General features: G+C 39.4%; 1 protein-coding gene across 11 annotated transcripts in view; it reads right to left on the reverse strand.

The window, feature by feature from the left end:
- The window catches only part of CASK (calcium/calmodulin dependent serine protein kinase), a 400,245-nt gene that overhangs the window by 98,306 nt on the left and 278,674 nt on the right, over positions 1-23,265 (reverse strand). For 6 of the 11 annotated variants that reach the window (XM_054544486.2, XM_054544489.2, XM_054544487.2 and 3 more), the window contains exons 9-11: positions 21,991-22,074; positions 12,061-12,160; positions 7,488-7,505 (exon numbers count right to left, since the gene is read on the reverse strand). In XM_054544486.2, coding sequence (XP_054400461.1) covers positions 7,488-7,505; positions 12,061-12,160; positions 21,991-22,074 — 202 coding nt within the window. The remainder of the gene's footprint in view (positions 1-7,487; positions 7,506-12,060; positions 12,161-21,990; positions 22,075-23,265) is intronic. The other 5 variants (XM_009234749.4, XM_054544490.2, XM_024240508.3 and 2 more) reach the window with 1 other exon arrangement.

Below are 23,265 nucleotides of genomic sequence, written 5' to 3' on the forward strand. Positions count from 1 at the left end.
GGATATTAAGTGGGATAAAAGAGATAAATGGCAGAAATCAGTCCTCATCTCCTCTGTTATTCCTAAAGAGGTATTAACCCAATCCACTTCCTTCTACCTGATCTTCTCAGGATTTTTACTTTGTTCAGAGAGCCCCCCCCCCCCATCAAAAAATCTGGAAATTAGTTAAAAGCCAATTTTCTCTTCATCCTTTACTGAAAGCCTTGGAAAGCAAGAGATGATGTGAAGAAATTAGTCCCAAATGTCCCACTGAACCCCTGACCCCAGCATGTCATCAACAACAGAATTAAATGATGCTAGGTTTATCAAGTTACTAAAGCCAGTTCTGAACTTCTGGACTTATGAAACCACAATAACAAAAATACTAATCAAGTGCTTCCTTTGTATATTAAAAAATTCAGCTGATACCACAGAAACCTAATTATCATCTTCACTCAGTTATCTCAGTGAAATCTTACTGAGTTTTTTTTTTTCTTTTTTTTTGAGACAGAGTCTCACTCTGTCACCCAGACTGGAGTTCAATGGCATGATCTCAGCTCACTGCAACCTCTGCCTCCTGGGTTCAAGTGATTCTCGTGCCTCAGCCACCCAAGCAACTGGGACTACAGGTTACCACGCCCGGCTAATTTTTGTATTTTTAGTAGAGATGGGGTTTCACCATGTCGGCCAGGCTGGTCTCAAACTCCTGGGCTCAAGTGATCCGCCTGCCACAGCCTCCCAAAGTGCCGGGACTACAGGCCTGAGCCACTGTGCCCGGCCTTTTACCAGCATTGCTCGTGCTGATATATAGTTTATGTAGCAGTTTATTAATAATATCAGATTAAAGCAAAAATAACCTTTTATCAAGTGAATACTAAGATGGTCAGTCTCAAGACCAGGAAGCAATTTTGGCTGTACCAGACCAGAGATGTATCATTTGTTGGTCTGTGAACTTCCCAAGTGCTCCATGCCATTCCTGTACCACCAGCGCACTCCATGAGTTACTTACGTGTGTGCTTGTTCACTCTTTTTTTCCCTTAGCTGTAAGGTCCTTAAGGCAGCTCTTTATTTTATTCATTTTATAATATCTACAAAGTATGCACTGAATTAAGTACTTAAGGAAACATTAACAGCAGCTCCCAATTCTTGAGTGTTTATTATGTTCCAGGAACATCCTCAGGACAACACAGTAAGGCAGATATATTATCCCACCTTCTAGATAGGGAACTGAGCTTCAGAAGGGTCATGGAAGGCCATAGCTAGTAAATGGTGGAGCCAGGACTCAATCCTGGGTTTGTTTGGCTTCAAAGTCCATGTTTTGCCTAACTTACTACACTAATAGGCTATGCTAGAAAACATACGGGAAACCTTCAACAAGAAGTTGTGTGGTTTATGCATGAATATGGAGGTTGGAAAAGAACTTGAACAATGCCCTATTGGGTCAGACAATAACCAAAATCTATTTTTTTTTTTTTTTTTCCTGAGACAGAGTTTCACTCAGTTGCCCAGGCTGGCGTACGGTGGCATGATTTCAGCTCACTGCAACCTCCGCCTCCTGGGTTCAAGCAATTCTCCTGTCTCAGCCTTCCAAGTAGCTGGGATTACAGGCGCACACCACCACGCCCAGCTAATTTTTTGTGTTTTTAGTAGAGACGGGGTTTCACCATGTTGGCCACGCTGGTCTCGAACTCCTGACCTTGGGTGATCCGCCCGCCTAGGCCTCCCAAAGTGTTGGGATTACTGGCGTGAGCCACAGCGCCCGGCCCCAAAATCTTTATTGAATATTCCTGCTTTTTGCTAGGTACTAGGCAAGGGCTTCAGAGAAATCAGAGATATGATCACTGGCCCTGAGGAAGGGGCTCTCAGACTGGTGTGTGAAGTAGGCATATTATACCCTGAAGTAAACGATATAGAAGAGGTAAAAACAAACTGACACACAGGCTGCCTAGGGAGGAGTTGGGGAGCCGCAGAGAGGTAGATGAGCAGGAATTCACCACCCCCACACAGGATCAAAGCTGTGTTGACAGGACCAGCAGATACTTTGCTGGAAAGCACAAAGGCATCTGTTAGCAGGCATTTAGAGTAGGCAAGAGCCACAATTCCAACAGGTCTATTAAACCTCCTTGGATCTGTCACCTCTTCTGAACTGATTTATAGTCTTATCTTGTACCCAAATATGATTAACTTGATGGGTTCTCAATCATGAAAAGAAGCATTTCCCTAGTTGTACTCAAGTTGTCTATTTCAAGCTCTGAAAAGTGCCCCTATTTTTAAGTTTCCGTAATTAGGCAGAAAAATTAGAGTTTTTATTCCATTTCTCCTTCATCTTTTCAAATGGAATAAATACATATTTTTGGCTTAACCTCAAAATCGGTCTTCACCCTTGATTATTTTAACACCTTCCATTAACACCTGTTCTAGTTCCGTTATTTCTTTCTTTGGGTATGACAAACAGAACCACAGAACACATTCTTGGTTGGATAGATGTGTGTATAATTGATATCTGTAGTTCAGTACCAACCATCTAAAAATCCCATGGTGTTTCAATTCATTATAAGATATAAATAGACACAAAGACACTTCTCGGGCTTTTCCATTGCTATTTGTTTTAGATTTTAAACCCCGAGGCAGTAGTGATTATTAATATAACACATGCAGCACATGCTAATTAAGATGTTACTAGTCTTCATTTTGAAGATCAATACTGCCACATATAAAATAACTATTTTTCTCAAAGACTAAAAAGGCTGTTTTTCCTATAAAACCTCTGAATAAACTTGTAACTATCTTGAAAACAAAATCAATCAATAAAAAGTATACAAGTTCACCTCAGAGGGCAGTTGATTTAATGGCAGGACTGTAGGTATCCTATTTACCTCTGTATTCTGGGGTGTACTTTGCAGAGTGCTTTGTACCAAGACACTTCATAAAATGGCCTGATTAAAATGATTTTTTTCTGAGTAAATTCTGAAGAATTGAAAACAAAGTATGAGAAAGACTTAACCACAGAAAACAATTTCTTTTATAGTACTGTTTCCTTAAAGCCACATTTGAAATTATTTTAATACTTATATTTGTATTAACAGCTTATAATTTCCAAAGTGCTTTTACACTTACTACCTTATGTGATTCCACAATAACCCTGTCTCTGCAGGCAAGTGTTTTTTTGTTTTGAGACAGGCTCTTGCTCTGTCACCTAGGCTGGAGTGTAGTGGCGTGATCCTGGCTCACTGCAGCCTCGACCTTCTGGGCTTGAGCAATCCTTCCACCTCAGCCTTCCAAACAGTTGAGACTACAGGCACGCTACCATGCCTGGATAATTTTTTTAAAAGTTTTTTGTAGAGATGGGGGTCTCTCTCTGTTGCCCAGGCTATTCTCAAATTCCTGGGCTCAAGCAATCCTCCTGCCTCAGCCTCCCAAAGTGCTGGGATTATAGGCATTGAGCCACCGTGCTTGGTCAGCAAGTGTTTTTATATTTGAAAAACCAGAGGCTCAGTAGGGTTAAATAACCTTTCCAAGGGTCACAGGCAATAAGCAGAAGATCAAATCCTAGAACCCAGGTCTCTGACTCCTAATTCAGTGTTCCTTCCATAATAGACTGTCCCCCACCCACAAAATCATGTTTTATCCTCAGCAATGCACCAGAATGATTTGCATTTGGTAATGAGGTGATGTCCAATTTCTTTTTTTTTTTTTTTTTTTGAGACGGAGTCTCGCTCTGTCGCCCAGGCTGGAGGGCGGTGGTGTGATCTCGGCTCACTGCAAGCTCCGCCTCCCGGGTTCATGCCATTCTCCTGCCTCAGCCTCCCGAGTAGCTGGGACTATGGGCATCCACCACAACACCTGGCTAATTTTTTTTTTTTTGTATTTTTAGTAGAGAGGGGGTTTCACCGTGTTAGCCAGGATGGTCTCAAACTCCTGACCTCGTGATCCACCCGCCTCGGCCTCCCAAAGTGCTGGGATTACAGGCGTGATGTCTAATTTCTATTCTCTCTTTAATTTCAATTTGATTTACCATATAAGGTTTTTTCCTAGCCCTTGGTCCAAACTTCCACATTCATGAACTTATTAGATACTATAATGCCCTGCCTTCAGAATAGTATTTTGTTTTCATAATTCATTTGGCAATAAAGTTTGTATCTAAAAATCAGGTTTATAATCATACTTTTTTTTTTTTAATAGAGATGGGCTCTCACTATGTTGTGCAGGCTGATCTCAATCTCCTGGCCTCAAGCAATCCTCCCACCCCAGCCTCTCAAAGTGCTGGCAAGGCATGAGCCACCATGACTGGCCTGCACATTTTAACTTTGAATACTTCTACTTTTTCAAATAATCTCACCAGCACAAACAAGTTTTTCAAAAGTTTTCTGCTACTATTATGAAATAATAGTCAAAAAAAGCATAAATATGTCAACTGTTTAAAAAATGTTTCTAAGTCTATTTCTTTAAAGAGAAATATGCTTTTAAGGTCAATAAAAGCTTTGAGTCTAGAATAATCTCATTACAAAAGTGGAAGTCTCATAAAAAGGTTGACCAAGTAAAAATAACCCAAAAGGAGGACAGACAAATAAACAGTCAAATGTTTAGACTAAAAAGTTCTCAGTGTTAAAGTACGCTGAGTATGTCTTAAAAGTTTTTCCCCTTACATTTTACTACGAAAAGCTTCAAACATACAGAAAGTTTGAAAGAATCGTGCCCACCACCTAGATCCTACATATGTTGACAGTTTGCTGTATTTGCTTTATCACATGTCTACCCATCTATCCATCAGTTCACGTATTTTTCATTCATTTCACATTAAATGGCAGTGGCCAGCATTAGCACACTTCACCCTTAAAGACTTCAGCAAAGATTGCAATGCTTATTTTTCTCTGAGGTATTTTTTTTTCATTTTTTTTTTCATTTACGTAGAATGAAATACACAAATCTTAAGTGTACCATTCAATGAGTTTTGATATACTCAGGTTTTCACTGTAATTGTTTCAATAAAGATTTGTGTATTTCTTTTTTTAAAAAATAGTACAAACTTTATTCATAAATAAAACTTCATAAAGATAAAAGCAGGGACATTTCCTGTTTTTAAAAGGGAATAGTGTAAGGCAGTATGCCATCTTATTTAAAATCACAAGTTAGGTTTTTCAGATGGATGACAGTTGAGATCATTAAATCCCATTCCTGCTTCTCAGATTTTCACAAAATAACACATTAAATTCTCAATGTGTGTGTATTTCTTAATTTACAATGTATAGCTATGAAACTCAGCATCACTGAGCAAATCTAGAATCTGAATCTAGCCTAGCTTCTTCTAAGAGTAATCAATACCTTTTCTATTATATTAGTGATCAATTAACACATTATATTATTACACACACACACATTATCACCTACTCAATCAAAGCCCCTCCTTGCAAGCACAATACTTTTTTAAAAAAATCTGCTTACTAAGGTATACTGTTTTAAGTTAAAATTCGCCATTTAAGTGTACACTGTCATCACTTCAAAAAAGTTCTCTCTTGTCCCTTTGCAGCCAATCTCTTCCCTCTATCACCACACCCTGTTCAATATCTTTTATTCCCACTGCACAAAGCAAATTTTTTGTTATCAATCAAGTTATAAGCAATAATGAATCCTGTAATGGAAACTGTATTTTGGACATAAGCATCTGTGCCATATCCAACTCAAGTTATGAAAACTTACATATGGTGATACATGCTTTAGAGTCTCCATATGTAGATTATGGTACAGATACCTTGAAATTTATTAAAGGAAGTAAACTCTGCATATGTATTCTGTCAGCGTATAGATGTTACAATCTCTAATGCCATTATGATTATTAAAATAGTCTATGCTTCCAAATAGAAACATCTTCGAGCACAGATTTTTCAAAGTACTTTAATAACATTCTGCTATTAAGTACCCACTCGTGTAAAGCTTTACAACTAAGGAAAATCACTACTGATACATCCAAGATGCCCATTTTCAAATAACATGACAGGTTGGCTGATTAAAAAAAAAAAAAAAAAAAAAAGAGGAGTGCTAAATCTAGACGGGAAGAATCTTACATTTTAATAGTTATTAATTTGTACGTGGTGGGCAGCCTCTAAGATGGGCCCCAGTAACCTGGTCTCCTGGTATTTCCACCCTTGTGTAATCAATCCCCTCCCCTGGAGTGCAGGCTGGACTGACTGACTCATTTCTAATGAACAGAATAGCGCAGAAGTGGTAAGACGTCACTATGAGATTAGGCTGTAAAGACTGTGTCTTCAGTCTTGGGCACTCTCTCTCACTTTTGCCCCCCTCTTTTATCTTTCGTGCTGGGAAGTGAGCTGCCATGCTGTGAACAGCCAGCCCTGTGAAGAGGACCACAGCCAGTAAGGAACTGAAGCCTGGCAACAACCATGTGAGTGAGCTTGGAAGAGGATTCCTCCTGCAGTTGTGCCTTCCGGTGAGATAGCAGCACTGGATCACAATCTCATGAGAGATCTTGAGCCAGAGGCACACAGCTAAGCCACGCCCAGATTCCTGACCCACAGAAACTGTGAGATGACAACTGCTGTTTTAAGGTAATTCATTACCCAACAATAGGTAACTAATATACTTTAAGATTTATATTAAATCAGCTGCAATTTGAGCTACAGATAACTAATGTAAGAAAATGTGAAAATGAATTCAATCATTAATACCCAGGCTTTCTCATTTATCTTTTAGGTAAAGGTTTATTTTTTTAATTAGAATTTTTATTGAGATAATTGTAGATTCACATGCACTTGTAAGAAATAATACAGAGAGATCCCTTGTATTCTTTGCTCAGTTCCCCCTTTGGTAACATTTTACAAAACTATAGTATAGTATCATAACCAGAATACTGACATTGATACAATCCACCCATCTTATTCAGATTACCTCAGTTTTACATGTACTCAACAGTGTATACATTTCTTACATTTTAATTTTCTCCCAAACTGAAATTATGCCCCTTTGTAATTAAAATCTAGCTATTACATTATTCCTTATAAATGTTCTATCCGATGGTAAAAGTTGTTAAGAGATATCATTTCAGAATTTATTTCACAGCTCCAAATAAACTGAAAATGGACTCAGTAACAGGAAGCAATAAAGACCACTTATAGGTGATGTAATTGTCAAAGAAAAATTCACTTACCCTGAAAGTTTTCTTGAAACCAAACTCTAAAACAAATGTTACTCTTTCCCCAGAATTAATGTATTCGTATGTGAAATTCAGATGTGAAGTATTAAGTGCGGTTGAAATTTTAACACTGTCTTTTTTCCTCTTATGAAAGAAGTGAGAAGTTAATATTGTTTGTGTAACAATGCCTCAAAAATCAATATATCCAAGTTTTAATTTTATGACCAGGCAGTGTTAAAATTAATACTTAAACAACTACACATAAACAGCCAAGGAAAAAGTCAAGCTGATTACGAACCATGCAAAGCCAAACACTTTTGCATAAAAGATACACCTTAAAGGAAAACAAAGGGATACCTACTTTCTGCTGCTAGAAGTCCTAGGAGGAAGGCAGCATATGGACAAACAACAAACAGTATGATTTTAGAACAAGCAGGTTATCAAGCCACAGTTCGGCCCACTACATGAGCCACCAGAAGCATGGTCCCACAGCCGACCCCAAAGTGAGCCCTCATGTTCCATGAGTACAATCACTGGAACTGTTTGGGATTTCAGACATCAAATGTTGGGTTCTGATTCTGAATTATTTGATTTGAAATATGAGAAAAGAATATTTCGACTTTGAATTTTTTTTTTTTTTTTTTGAGATGGGGTCTCACTCTACCACCCAGGCTGGAGTACAGTGGTGCAATCTCAGCTCATTGCAACCTCTGCTTCCTGGGCTCAACCTGGCTCCCTACCCTCCTGGTAGCTAGGACTACAGGCATATGCCATCACGCCCAGCTAATTTTTGTATTTTTAGTAGAGACGGGGTTTCGCCATGTTGGCCAGGCTGGTCTCGAACTCCTGACCTCAAATGATCCACCCACTTCCACCTCCCAAAGTACTGGGATTACAGGAGTGATCCACCGTGCCCAGCCCGACTTCAAGCAATACACAGTTCATCATAAGATTAAATGAATTCTAGTAAATGCATAATGTATGAATTTCAATAATCAAAATAGAAAATTATCATTTATAGAAAAATTGTTTTACATCGTAAACAATATACCTAAACATGTTTGACTTCTTATTAGATAACAAGTTTTTAAACTGTTATTTTAAATATTCATATTTTCCTAAATGCATAGAGTATTACTCTTTTTAGTTTCCTTTCCTTTTTTTTTTCTTTGAGATGGAGTCTCGCTCTGTCACCCAGACTGGAGTGCAGTGGCACGATCTCGGCTCATTGCAACCTCCGTGTCCTGGGTTCAAGCAATTCTCTTGCCTCAGGTGGATTACAGGCGCGTGACCATCATGCCTGGCTAATTTTTGTATTTTTAGTAGAGATGGGGGTTTCACCATGTTGGCCAGGCTGGTCTCAAACTCCTGACCTCAAGTGATCCACCCACCTCGGCCTCCCAAAGTGCTGGGATTACAGGCATGAGCCACTGTGCCTGGCCCCTTTTCTTTTTTTTGAGACAGAGTTTTGTTCTGTCATCCAGTTTTGAGTGCAGTGGTGCACTTACGGCTTACTGCAGCCTGGACCTCTTGGGCTCAAGTGATCCTCCTGCCTCAGCCTCCCTAGTAGCTGGGACCACAGGTGTGTGCTACCACGCTTGGCTAATATTTTGACTTCTTACAAAGTAGAGGGTCTCCCTATGTTGCCCAGGCTGGTCACAAACTCTTAGGCTCAAGCAATCCTCCTGCCTTGGCTTCTGAAACTGTTGGGATTACAGGCATGGGCCACCATGCCTGGCTCTTTTTTTTTTTTTTTTTTTGAGACAGAGTCTTGCTCTGTTGTCCAGGCTGGAGTACAGTGGCAAAATCATAGCTCACTGCAGCCTCAAACTCCTGGGCTCAAGTGATCCTCTTGCCTCAGCCTCCCAAGAAGGTAGGACTACAGGTGTGTGCCACCACACCCGCCTAATTTTATTGTTGTTGTTGTTGGGGGGACAGGGTCTGGCTCTGTCACCTAGGCTGGAATGTACTGGCGCCATCTTGGCTCACTGCAACCTCCGCCTCCCAGGCTCAAACAATCTTCCCATCTCAGCCTTCCAGTAGCTGGGACAAACAGGCACATGCCACCACACCTGGTTAATTTTTGTATTTTTGGTAGACATGGTAGACACGGGGTTTTGTCATGTTGCCCAGGCTGTTCTGAAACTCCTGAGCTCAAACGATCCACCCGCCTTGGCCTCCCAAAGTGCTAGGATTACAGGCGTGAGCCACTGCACCTGGCCCGGCTAGTTTTTTTTGGTTTTGTAGAGACAGGGTCTGGCTATGTTGCCCAGGCTGGTCTTGAACCTCTGGGCTCAAGTGATCCACCCACCTTGGCATCCCAAAGTGTTGGGATTACAGGCATGAGCCACCATGCCCAGCCTTTAGCCCCATTTCTAAAGATGAAAATGGTAGTAGAGATCTTGACCTAGAATCTCAAAGAGATTTATCCTAAATATATTATAAGCATGTGATTATATCATACAGCCACAGTATGACAATACAAACCATTACTGGATCCACTCCCCTTAAATAGGGTCCACTGTAATCTGAGTGTGAGGAGAGAAGACAGAGGTTTCAGCTAACAAAAGAAGTTACAGGTGGAGGGAACAAAATGGAGTGGAAGAAAAGACAGACATGAAACAATAAGAAGCACTGGGGACCACACCTATAAACACAACTAGATCCCTGCCTTTCATGTGGGAAGGGCCCTGGATAATGACCAAGTCAGCACAAGAGAAAAATGGCAAGGCTTTCTCCTCAGAGTCTCTTCTCTAAGATTCCCATTTCTGAATGTTTTTGGAAATCACCTTCACTCAAAAGAGGAAGATTCACATCCTAATTGGTAAAGGTCAAAATGAGGAACTGTATAACTGCTGGAATGGGAAAGTTGATCTTGTCATTTTAAAAGAGTTCTAAATTTTTGTGGGTACATAGTACGTATTTATGGGGTACAGGAGACATTTTGATATGGGCATAATGATCACATCATGGTAAATGGGGTATCCATCACCTCAAGATCTTGTCATTTTGCACAAGGTACAAGCACATACTAATTGGTAAGAAATTCTGTGTGTGTGTATGTGAATGTGTAGGTGCACACACATGTATAAACAGAGGAGACGAGAAGCATAAACACTGACAGATGCTCATGGTACCAACAGGAAAGAAGCATTAGCACATTAATTCTTCCTATATTACTAACTGTGGGACAAAAACCTCAGGCTCTAGGAAGGGCCCAGGGCCTCAGTCCCAGTGGTAATATATGAATATTGATGAAGCTAGTCCAAGAGTACAAAAATCAAAGATGACAAATATGGAGTGACTCTAATGAAAGAAAGAAAAAAAGCTGAGGCCAGAGGACACATGATTCAGGAGTTAAGTAAATAAAAAATGCATAAATAAAAATTTAGAACACACACACACACATTTACATATCCATATAAATGGACCCTATGGGTTTTTAGTAAATGATCCTTGAGAATATCACACTGGTAAGATGGAAATCTGAGCATTTTATAAAATGGTTTCAGTTTTTTATTTTTTTATCTCTTAATTTTTTTTTTTTTTTTTGAGACGGAGTCTCACTCCGTTGCCCAGGCTGGAGTGCAGTGGCGTGATCTCGGCTCACTGCAAGCTCTGCCTGCCGGGTTCACGCCAGTCTCCTGCCTCAGCCTCCCGAGTAGCTGGGACTACAGGTGCCCACCACCACGCCCGGCTAATTTTTTTGTATTTTTAGTAGAGACTGGGTTTCACCGTGTTAGCCAGGATGGTCTCAACCTCCTGACCTCGTGATCTGCCCGCCTCGGCCTCCCAAAGTGCTGGGATTACAGGCGTGAGCCACTGTGCCCGGCCTTTTATCTCTTAATTTTTAAGAGGCGAGGTCTCATTTTGTTGTCCAGGTTGGAGAGCAGTTGTGTGATCACAGCTCACTGCATCCTCAAACTCCTGAGCTCAGGTGATCCTCCTGAGCCGGGTGCCTCAGCCTCCTGAGTAGCTATGACTACACACGCACACCACTGCACTGGCTTATAAAATGATTTTGTGAACAGTGGCAGGTTGTTTCAGGGGTACTTATATACAGTTCATCAAAACAAATAACTCTTCTATGTTCTTCCCCTTTGGATACTTGTACGCATGTGTTACAGATTTTTTTTTCTTTTTTTGAGACGGAGTCTCGCATTATCGCCCAGGCTGGAGTGCAGTGGCATGATCTCGGATCACTGCAACCTCCGCCTCCCGGGTCAAGTGATTCTCCTGCCTCAGCCTCCCAAGTAGCTGAGACTACAGGCCCAGGCCAGCACACCTGGCTTTTTTTTTTTTTTTTTGTATTTTTGCAGAGATGGGGTTTTGCCATGTTGGCCAGGTTGGTCTCGAACTCCTGACCTGAGGTGATCCACCTGCCTTGGCCTCCCAAAGTGCTGGGATTACAGGCATGAGCCACCATGCCTGGCCGTGTTATAGATTTTTATATAGAAAGAAGAACTTGGTAACTGTTTCAGGAGATAACTCACAAGAGAGTTCTACACTGAAAGATTCCATTCAAAGCAGTGCTGCCCACAGTCTGATTTAATACGACTGACCTGGGGAAAAGCTTATGTCAGAAGTTTTTGTTGAGAGTGAAGGTAATCAGAAAGATCCCAAAAGACTGACTAGGATGTTGGACTGGATGGAGTACAATGCTGGGTCTAGAGGGTGTAAAGGGGAAGAAGTATTACTGAGGTAAAAAGAAAAAAAAGTGAAGTGTTGGTTTTGGAGTCACAGGAGAAAGCAACTTTGGTATTAAAATGAAAAGGAACAAGACACACGTAGACAGGATTTGGTTGCTGACAAACTTCCCTAGAATCCGTTCGAGGATTTAACTAAAAGCACAGAAAAAGTTTATTCACAATGGGAGAGAATGGATGTAAATACCAAATGACTCACACAGGTGAATAAGTGAATTATCCAATTACCTGAGGAGGTAGGGTCTTCGGAGAAATCTGGTAACTCTTCAGGGGGATCCCCATAGAATGAGTTGAATTTGTGACTTGACACAGCGGCTAGTACTGCACCCTAAATACACAAATATAAATAAGTTATTTAACAAATTATTTATCTTAAGGATTATCCATTAAGTCAAATATATAGGAGATGATGGCTAGAAGAGAGGTAGTTTTTAAATTATTTCAGATTCCTTGAAATAAATTACATATGCATATACCAGAATAATACTAAGTGGGAATTGTAAAAGTATGTGAAACCACTTACATCTTGAATTCAAACGTGTAACACAGAATGGAATATTCTGCAGTTATTATAAAACGATGTTGTAGAAGGATGTTTAGTGGAATGAAAAGATGTCTGTGATTAATTACATGAAAAAGGTTTAAAATCAATGTATATTATAATCTCATTTTTGGGTAAAAAAGTTAATATGGATATAAAAGACTGCGTATACACCAGAATGTTAATAGCATTAATTATCTCTGGGTGGTAGGATTATGAGTCATTTTTCTTTTTAAAATCTTTTTTCCCTCTTTTTGTTTTAACAATGACAATGTGTTACTTTTGTATAGTCATTCTCCATCAGGCCACACAACAGAATCAACTACATATGACTCTTTTAAGCTATATGCATAGCCTCCCCTTATTCCTATTTGGAAATCACTGCCGTTTGAGTGCATGACATCCCTTAGGACTGTAGAGTGGAAAAATGTTGGGAGTTACTGCTTCAGTAAATCATATTTATTTTATTTTTTATTTAAACAGCTTTAGGGGTACAAGTGGTTACATGGATAAATGGTACAGTAGTGAAGTGTGGGCTTTTAGTGAATCTGTCTTCTGAGTAGTGTACAGTGTACCCAACAGGTGATTTTCTATCCCTTGCCCCTCCACCCTCCCCCATTCTGAGTCTCTAGTGTCCATTATACTACTCTGCATGCCTCTGTGTACCCATAGCTTAGTTCCCACTTATAAGGAAGAACATGTGGTATTTGGGAGTAAATCATTTAACCTCTCTAGGCTTTCTTATCTGTAAAGTAAGAATATGAAAATGGGCCAGACGCGGTGGCTCATGCCTGCAATCCCAGCACTTTGGGAGGCCGAGGCGGGTGGAACACCTGAGGTCGGGAGTTTGAGATCAGCCTGACCAACACGGAGAAACCCTGTCTCTACTAAAAATACAAAAAATTAGCCGGGCGTGGTGGCGCATGCCTGTAATTCCAACTACTTGGGAGGCTGAGGCAGGAGAATTGCTTGAACCCGGGAGGCAGAGGTTGCAGTGAACCGAGATCGTGCCATTGCACTCCAGCCTGGGCAACAAAAGTGAAACTCCGTCTCAAAAAAGAAAAAAAAAAAGAATATTAAAATGGACTTATCTTACAGGATTGGCAAAAGTCATAATGTATTCATGAAAGTGCTTTGCAAATTGTAAAGCATTCTGTAAGTGCATATCATTACTAACTCTACTAATAAAGATCTAGAACATGAGCATAGCCTTTTGCTGGTCTATGTAGAATCACTCATTTAGTTAGTTTATCAAATCACCTAAGTAGTCTAAGTCTAAATTTTAAATATTAACTCTTGAATTTTTCTGGAAAGATAAAACTTGTTTGTGTTTAGGTATCTGCTAATATGAGAACATTATTATTATTTTTTTGAGACAGGGTCTCGCTCTGTTGCCCAGGCTGGAGTGCAATGGCACAATCTCGGCTCTTTGCAGTCTCAACCTCTCAGGCTCAGGTGATCCTCCCATCTCAGTCTCCCAAGTAGCTGGGACTACAGGCATGTGCCACCATGCCTGGCTAACTTTTGTATTTTTTTGTAGAGATGGGGTTTCATCACGTTGCCCAGGCTGGTCCTGAACTCCTGCGCTCAAGCGATCCACCCACCTCGGCCTCCCAAAGTGCTGGGATTACTGGTGTGAGCCACTGCGCCTGGCTAGAAAACATTAATAAAATATATTTCCACAAAGTTTACTTACTGTAGAAAGGGAAGAGCAAAAAGAGAGAAGTGATATTGATGTTAACATTCCAGGTAACTTTTGAGATTTCCAAAAGTCTGAAGTTACGCATGAAAGGTTCTTAAGCAGAATTATAGCTACCATGTTGAAAAAACAGTAGTGAATGTTGAGTTCTTCTTTTTATAAAAACTTATTTTACTTTATGTATTATACATGTTTCCTAAAAGCTGGGTGGGAATGGAATTTTTATATATCAAATCACGTTTCCCACACACGGAAACTAGGCTTTTAGAGATGCTTTATTTTTATTTCCAAATGAAGTACAACTGTATTTCTTAAGATGTTAGTTATATGCTTCAAGGCCTGTTCTTGCTACTATAGTCAAAGATCTGTAATAAATACCTATACTACTAGGAAAACACTATCTAAAAGAGCCCTGAGATGCAAATGCTTTTGAAACAATAGTAGTATGCTTTAAATTTATCTGTCTTATGACTAGCAGTTTTGTTTACGTAATTTTTTTTTTTTTAAATAATAGAAACTGAGTCTCACTATATTGCTCAGGCTGGTCTCAAACTCTGGGGCTCAAGCACTCTTATGGCCTCAGCCTCCCAAAGTGCTGGGATTACAGGTGTAAGCCATGGTGCCCCACCTAATATTTAGTTGTCTGAACCCAGTGACTATAGGTGGTTTAAATATTCAATGCAAGCCATTATGTAAAACAGCAACATCATTCTGAAATAGGTCACGGATTCATAGAATTTTATTAGTTTGAGAATCAACCTTAGAGATTATTCATTCTAAGGGACTCATTTTGCAGATGAGAAAACTGAGGTCCAGAGAGGCTTAGCAACCTGTTAAGGTCTCTGTCAACTTAGAGACACAATGAAGAGTAGACATAATTGACATCCAATGACTACTCTCCCCAGTTCAAGGATTTCTACTATACTAGGGGTCAGCAATTTTTTTTCTGTAAATAATCAGACAGTAAGTATTTTAGGCTCTAAAGGTCATATGATCTCTTTTGCAACTACTCAGTTCTACCACTGTAGTGTGAAAGCAGCCATAGACAACATGCAAATTAATGTACTTTGCTATGTTCTAGTAAAACTTCATATACAAGAATAGGCAGTGGGTTGGATTTGACCCCCAGGTCATAGTTTGCCAACCCCTGTATTACATTATTGCTATTGATCGCTAATAATGTAATATTGCTCATCGATAGCAATAATGTAATACAACAATTAAAAAATCAGATTTTATACAAGTAGTTCTTCAAACTTTCTGGTTTATTAAACCCTTGACAAAGAAGTTTTCTACCTGCTTTAATTTAGAAGGTATAATTTAGTATCTTTTAAGGGTGAAACATAATACTTTTGAGTTAGACTATTCACAATCTGTTAAGATAAATAATATTAAAGTTGTAATTTTCTATCAAGCAAATTAACCTAGAAAGGAGAAGGCAGATTATAAATTCAGAGAAAAAGAGCACCACAAGTTTTTAATTTGTAGTTAAGAACTAGAAAGAATTCTTAATCATAATTATAGTTTTCTTGAAATGTCAATATGTCAAACATCAAAATGGAATGCTTCTGGCTAGATGATTCTGTGTGGCATTTAAGGAAGTGGAAAAGAAGAAAATGGTTAGGTCAGATTTCTGCTAAGTTTAACTACTGAATGTGCTTAAGGAGGGAACAAAGTTATTGAGGAACACAAGAGCTGAACAAAGATGTATTGCTGACTTGAAGACAAAAGCCAAAAACTGAATACTCCCTTTTTGGTATTTCCTGAGCTCAGAAACATGCATCATGAAGTTTGATAGGCACAATGGCAGAAGGGTACATTTTTAAACCCTAAATACAAAATACACAAGTATCGGATATAAAATAATTGGTTTTGTACCTAAATAACAAGGTAATACACAGTCATGGCAGGAGGGTACATTTTAAAACATCTAAATACAAAATATACAAGTATCAGATATAGAATAATTGGCTTTGTACCTAAATAACAAGGTAATATATAGTCATATTCCTGAGAGAACAGGGAAATACACTGAGGGGAGAAAGTGTATCACCAGAACATACCAATAGGAGTGTGACAAATAAATTTGAAAGATAATCATCCTATTAGAATTCAGACGACTGAACTCAAAAGCCCTAAAAAGGGTGGAGAATTTGGAGAGGTTGAGGCTGAACAGAGATGACCAAAAGTCAAGAAAATCATTTCAAGGTAGAGATGTTAAAGAATTTGGGTTGATTATACTTAATAATTAGGTCCTACATGATAATTAGGTGAGATGATTAATTAAATCAGAACTTTTGATATGTCTCCATATAGCCAAAACCAAAGTTATCATTCAGTTTAGTCTGCATAGCCTATACATATATAATACTCAAACATAACCTAAACATAGGTCTAAAACCTTTAATTTCATAATATTCAGTCAGGATATATGACTAAAAGAGGCTGCAGTATTTTCTCTAGAGAAAATGAAAAATGAGACTTCTAAGTGTACTAGATATAGTTATATTTAAGAGTAATTGCACAGAATAGATATCTTAGAAATTCTTTCGGGTCTATGTAAAAGTATTTTATAAAGATGGTCTTAAATGTACATAATTTTCAAAATCTATTGCCCAACAGGAAGTAATAAATTCTACGTTTCAGAATCATAAACTGGTTGGACATGGTGGCTCACACTTGTAATTCCAACACTTTGAGAGGCCAAGGTGGGAGGATTGCTTCAGTCCAGGAGTTTGAGACCAGCCTGGGCAACAGAGTGAGACCCCGTCTCAATTAAAAAAGAAAAAACAACATATATCTATATATGTATTTCTTTTCTTTTCTTTTTTTTTTTTTTTTTTGAGATAGAATTTCGCTCTTGTTGCCCAGGCTGGAGTGCAATGGCGCAACCTTGGCTCACTGCAACCTCCACCTCCCAGGTTCAAGCAATTCTCCTGTCTCAGCCTCCCGAGTAGCTGGGATTACAAACATGTGCCACCATGCCCGGCTAATTTTGTATTTTTTTTTAGTAGAGATGGCGTTTCTCCATGTTGGTCAGGCTGGTCTCGAACTCCTGATGTCAGGTGATCCGCCCACCTCAGCCGCTCAAAGTGCTGCGATTATAGGCGTGAGCCACCGTGCCTGGCCTATATATGTATTTCTTAAAAAAAATCACAAATTAATTGATTTGTAAAATCAATATGTAAGATCAAAATCACTTCACTTATTATTTGTGGAACTGTTCATACCAGAATATTTGGGAACTGCTCATACCAGAATAACAGTTTTCAGTTTTTAGAATTAAGGTCCCCACCCCACTTATTTTTGAGACAGAGTCTTACTCTGTCACTCAGGCTGGAGTGCAGTGGTGTGATCACAGCTCACTGCAGCCTTGACCTCCCAGGCTCAAGTGATCCTCCCACCTCAGCCTTCCAAGTAGCTGGGACCAAAGGCGTGTGCAACCACACCCGGCAATTTTTTATTTTTGTAGAGCCGGGGTCTCCTTATGTTGCTTAGGCTCAAAGGTTACCTTTTGGATACCAGATTTAATGCTCTGATTAGCTGAAGCCTACAACGACTGCTATCTCAATTTACTGCCTTTGTACAAACCCTTACTACAGAGAAGACTGTATGTAAATGCTGGGTTTCATTAAGGTACAAAGGTCTTTGATAAATCTTTAAGTTAGTTTTTGTTGAACTAACAGAAAGAAAATTGCCAAAAAGTATCTATTATAGCTTCCTGGTTGACCTATCAAAAAGTGCTGCTTAGGTATAAGCATTACTCTGCAGGTACCAAGACTCCATAGCAATATCGTACAATAGAACTATCTGTGATGAAGGAAATTTTCTAAACCTGTGTTGTCTAATACAGTAGCCATCAGCCACACGTGGTATTGAGCATTTGAAAGGTGCTAGCGCAACGGAACAACCAAATTTTACATTTTATTTAATGTTAATTTATTAAAATTGAAATGTAAATAGTTACATATGGCTATTTACTACTGTACTGGATAGTACAGCTTTATACAGTACTAGAAAATGGCACTCCTAAACAAACCTTTCGTAGTTATGCACAGTTCAGGAACACAAGTGACCAATCAGTAAGTCAGAGAATACTTTTGCAATTTGCAAAATTAATAAAGGCCGGACGCGGTGGCTTATGCCTGTAATCCCGGCACTTTGGGAGGCCGAGGGGGGCGGATCACTTGAGGTCAGGAGTACAAAGCCAGCCTGGCCAACATGGTGAAATCCTGTCTCTACTAAAAATACAAAAATTAGTTGGATGTGGTGGTGCCTGTAGTCCCAGCTACTTGGGAGGCTGAGGCAGGATAATCGCTTGAACCTGGGAGGCAGAGGCTGCAGTGAGCCGAGATTGCGCCACTGCACTCTAGCCTGGGTGACGGAGTAAGACTCTCTCAAAAAAAAAAAAATAATAAAAAAAAATAATAATAAAGAAAAACTGTAGAAAGTTATTAGAAACCCTTGCTTTCTGTATATATAGGAAATAAATGATTTTATCCTCTTAACTGAATCACGTGGACTCGACTCACCATTTCTTAAATGGACTGCAATAAACTTACCCAAACATAGAATATTGCTTCTATTTGTATAGAATTTCTTCAACATACTTTACTGTGGGAAATTTGCTTTCTAGGGGTAGAAATAATTGAAGAAGCAATAGGGATGACTTCAGAGTACATTCCCTCCTGAGTCTCTTCTCTGGATAGACATCCTCAGATAACAACAGTTACCACTTTCCTCAGTACCTCCTTCAGTAGATGACAGCCAGGGTTAGAGTACAGGTGTGCCCCCTCAAGAGCCCCAGACCACAGAGCACAGATTTTCCACACAGCCTGGAGATCATGCAGTCTGTCTCATGTATCCTAATATTCAGTTTGAGAAAATATGATCCTCATATTCAGTTCTGTCTGTGCTCAGAAATATGTAGTTTATTAAAGAAAGTATTGTTATCCAGAGGATTCTTTTTTTTTTTTTTTTTTACTGAAGTATTACAATTCCAGAGCTTAGTATGAATTAGGAGGAAAAAACTCGACACATGAAACGTGGTAACCAAAATGGGGAAAATACATTTTCCACCATCATTCCATCATGACTAAGTTACCAAAGTAATTTTCTTTCTTTTTTTCTTTTTTCTTTTTTTTTTTGAGACAAGGTCTCACTTTGTCACCCAGGCTGGAGTGCAGTGGCGCGATCTTGGCTCACTGCAACCTCCGCCTCCCAGGCTCAAGTGATCCTCTTGCCCCAGGCCCCCAGTGGCTGGGATTACAGGCATGCACAGCCACCACACTTGGTTAATTTTTGTATATTTTGTAGAGACGGGGTTTCACCATGTTGCCCAGGCTGGTCTTGAACTCCTGAGCTCAAGCAATTTGCCCGCCTTGGCCTCTAAAAGTACTAGGATTACAGATGTGAGCCACTGTGCCTGGCCACAAAAGTAATTTTCTACTGCTTTCTGTGAACTCCCTTTTAATCACTTCCAAGGGAGTCATTACAAATTAAACTGTCACCCACCACTGAGGAGGTTAAGAATAGTGTCTGGGTAGGATGAGCACCTAGTTGTGTGAAAATAAAGTGTGTGGTGGACTCTGAAAGCCAAGGAAGTTGCAATCTCTGTTCTAGAAGTCCACTGAAGAGGCAGAATGGGAATTAGTTCCTTGAGGATGGTAGGTGTAACATGTTTTAACAAGGTGGCTGAACTACTCAAAAGAATACAGCCTTATCAGAAGCCAAACACATTCACTAATGACCCTGCTGATGTTCCTAGTTCTAGGTTGTTTGGTGGGTCTTAAAACTTTAAATAGCCTTGCAAGGGGATGTGGTAAATCCACATGACCCCTCTCTGTTTTGACAGCTTGGCCCCGTCCAAATGAATCTTAGTCACCACTTTGGCTATTTTAGGCCCAAGTCTGATTCTGTGGCCCTGGGAGAAGTACAGCATGTGTTTCTTGTGATGGGGCAAGCCCAAGCTCTCTGGTGAAATGTCTGTATTTGGGCAATGAAAGGTTCAACCCCATACAGTGAAATGTCACATGAGGCCAAAGCAGCATTAGGTTCAGAAGGACTTATAGAAGAGCTGACAAAAAAGTGTAATAATAGTTTCTTTGGGGAGGAAACTAACTTCAAAAACAGTTGACCAAATTTCACTTTGGATAATAAAAGAGTTTTTTATTTGTAGGCTACACAGGTTTAGGTGGATATCAAGGCAAAAAGAATAAAAGTTTTAGGAAACTTCTTTGGGTACCATCTCAATAATGGCTTATCATTAATAATTATTTTGGCCAAGGATTTTTAAAATAGAGAAGAGTCACTTTGAACCCTTGACTGCAAAATCAGTGAGAAGAAAGGCTAAAATGGGAATAATCAACACCAACAATGATATGTTAATATTTCCCTTGTTCTATAGTAGCATGGTTGAATAGACTCTTCTGTAATGATGGAAATGTCCCAAGCTACATCTGTGCTGTCTAATATAGTAGCCACTAGCCAAATGTGGTTATTGAGCACTTGAAATGTGCTAGTGTGACTGGGAAACTGACCTTTTAATTTTAATTAATTTAAATTTAAATAGCTGCATGTGGCTAGCGGGTACCATGTTAAAAGTTTCAGGTCTATAGGATAATATTGTGGCCTAATAGTTTCCTCAAAATTCACATAAATGTTTTTATAAGTCTAGAGTTACACATAATAATTCACTAATTTCAGGGGTTGAAAAATAAAATGGTAGTATTAGAATTTATGGCATATCTGAAAATACTTAAGAAGAAAAGTTTTATAGTTGGCAGGAGTCATGTGACTAAGGAAGACTACTATCTAATCAACCACTTAGAGAACAGTTAACATTTTTCAGTATCAAAAGTAAGTCAAACATAAATTAATTTTAAGAAGTTAAGATAATCAATTTCCCTTTGTTACTCTGGAGGGTTGGGTGGGGGATGCTCTCTCAGCATTTTCTCTCAGTGCTGAAAAGATTCCATTATTTTATGTTTGGTCTTTTTCAGAACCTTTTAAAGTCAAATGGACTCCCCATATGGGGTGATTACCAGTTTTCTTTTCTTCTTTTTTTTTTTTTTTTGGTGAGGTGGAGGATAGGGAGAGTAGTAAGAGGGAGAAAGACACCTAGGAAGAATAAAGAAGGTGAGAAAAGTGATCTGAGCTGAAAATATTTTCTAGTAGATCAAGGCAGTGTAAGATTTTATTTACTGCTTTCTGATAGTTGCTCAATCCTAGTTCCAATTCTTTTTTTTTTTTTTGGAAATGAAGTCTTGCTCTTGTCGCATAAGCTGGAGTGCAATGGTGTGATCTCGGCTCACTACAACCTCCAACTCCCAAGTTCAAGCGATTCTCCTGCCTCAGCCTCCCGAGTAGCTGGGATTATAGGCGCCTGCCACCACGCCCAGCTAATTTTTGTATTTTTAGTAGAGACGGGGTTTCACCATGTTAGCCAGGCTGGTCTTGAACTCCTGACCTCAGGCAATCCGCCCGCCTCAGCCTCCCAAAGTGCTGGGATTACAGGCATAAGCCACCGCACCCGGCCCCTAATTCCAATTCTAATTCAAAGTTATTGCCATTGAACTAAACATACATTTGTCAAAATATTTAAGTTTGAAAAAACATGGTCTAGATTCATATTCAATAATAATGGATAATAATATATCTCTGCTCTAAATTTAAGACAAATCTAAAATACAACTAATCTTCTATTATAATTTATTGTTCAGACTCATACTGATATACTACCTTAAATAATTTAAAAAGCCAAAATCTTATTGAAGTGGTGGTAATTTTTGGAAATGAGAATTTAGGTACAACAAAAACAACGGCCAGCATTAGTACATATTTATGGGCACCAAAATAGAATAAAAACATGATCATTAACTATATCTGTTTGGCTTTTTTGCTGATTTGTTTAATTTACCTTTAGTTTCCTCCTTGCATTGAATTTCCTCAGCTGCTCTACTGTTTCTGGAAGATGAATCTTGTAGGCATAACGATCCCGCTCCTATGTAAGATGAAAGATAATGAACATATATAACCGTTTAAAAAAGTGCAGAAGCTTAATCTAAAACAAATAATAAAGCTAAAATTCTTAAATATAAAACTCAGATTGAATTTTAGATTGGAGATTTTATTCCATGATACTGGTAAGCAATCTGAAATGAGGGACATTAAGGTTAAACTGATAGTAATAAAATAATATTTCATTTTCAGCAATAAAGGGCTGAAATAATAGGTCACATAAATTTCATATATATGGCTATGTGGCTAAAATAACAAATCGTAATTATTATAAAGGCATTGTTACTTTTTTTCTTTTGAGACAGGGTTTCACTCTGTCGCCCAGGTTGGAGTTCAGTGGCACAATCATACCTCACTGCAGCCTCAAACCCCTGGGCTCAAAGTGATCCTCCCACCTCAGCCTCCTGAGTAGCTGGGATATAAGTGCACCAGCCTGGCTAATTTTATTTTTTTTAATAGAGAAGGAGTATTGCTATGTTGCCCAGGTTGGTCTCAAACTCCTGAGCTCAAGCAATCCTTCCACCTCGGCCTCCCAGAGTGCTGGGATTTACAGGCGTGAGCCACTGTGCCCGGCCTCAAGTTACCTTTGACATGATTTGCCAGGTAAAACAGGCATTTGAAAAATCAATTCCACAACTGATTCAGCATTCTACATTGTCATGGACTATAACAATTACAGACTCTTCTAATTAGGACACGCTTTTTTTTTTTTTTTTTTTGAGACAGGTCTTCCTCTGTTGCCCAGGCTAGAGTGTAGTGGGCTGATCATAGCTCACTGCAAGCCAGGTGTGGTGGCTCACACCTGTAATCCCAGCACTTTGGGAGGCTGAGGCAGGAAGATTGTTGGAGCCTGGGAGGTTGAGGCTGTGGTGAGCTAGGATCTCACCATTGTACTGCAGCTTAGATGACAGTGTAAGACCCTGTCTCAAAAATAAATGAATCCCCCATTATTTATTTATATATTTTTAGAGACAGGGTCTCATTCTGTTGCCCAGGCTGGAGTGCAGTGGTGAGATCCTGGCTCACCACAGCCTCGACCTCCCTGGCTCAGGCAATCCTCCCACCTCAGCCGCCTGAGTAGCTGGGACTACAGGCAAGTGCCACCACGCCTGGCTAAGTTTTGTATTTTTTGTAGAGATGGGGTTTTGCCATGTTGCCCAGGCTGGTCTTGAAC

The sequence above is a fragment of the Pongo abelii genome, chromosome X, assembly GCF_028885655.2.
Source record: "Pongo abelii isolate AG06213 chromosome X, NHGRI_mPonAbe1-v2.0_pri, whole genome shotgun sequence".
Lineage (NCBI taxonomy): Eukaryota > Metazoa > Chordata > Mammalia > Primates > Hominidae > Pongo > Pongo abelii.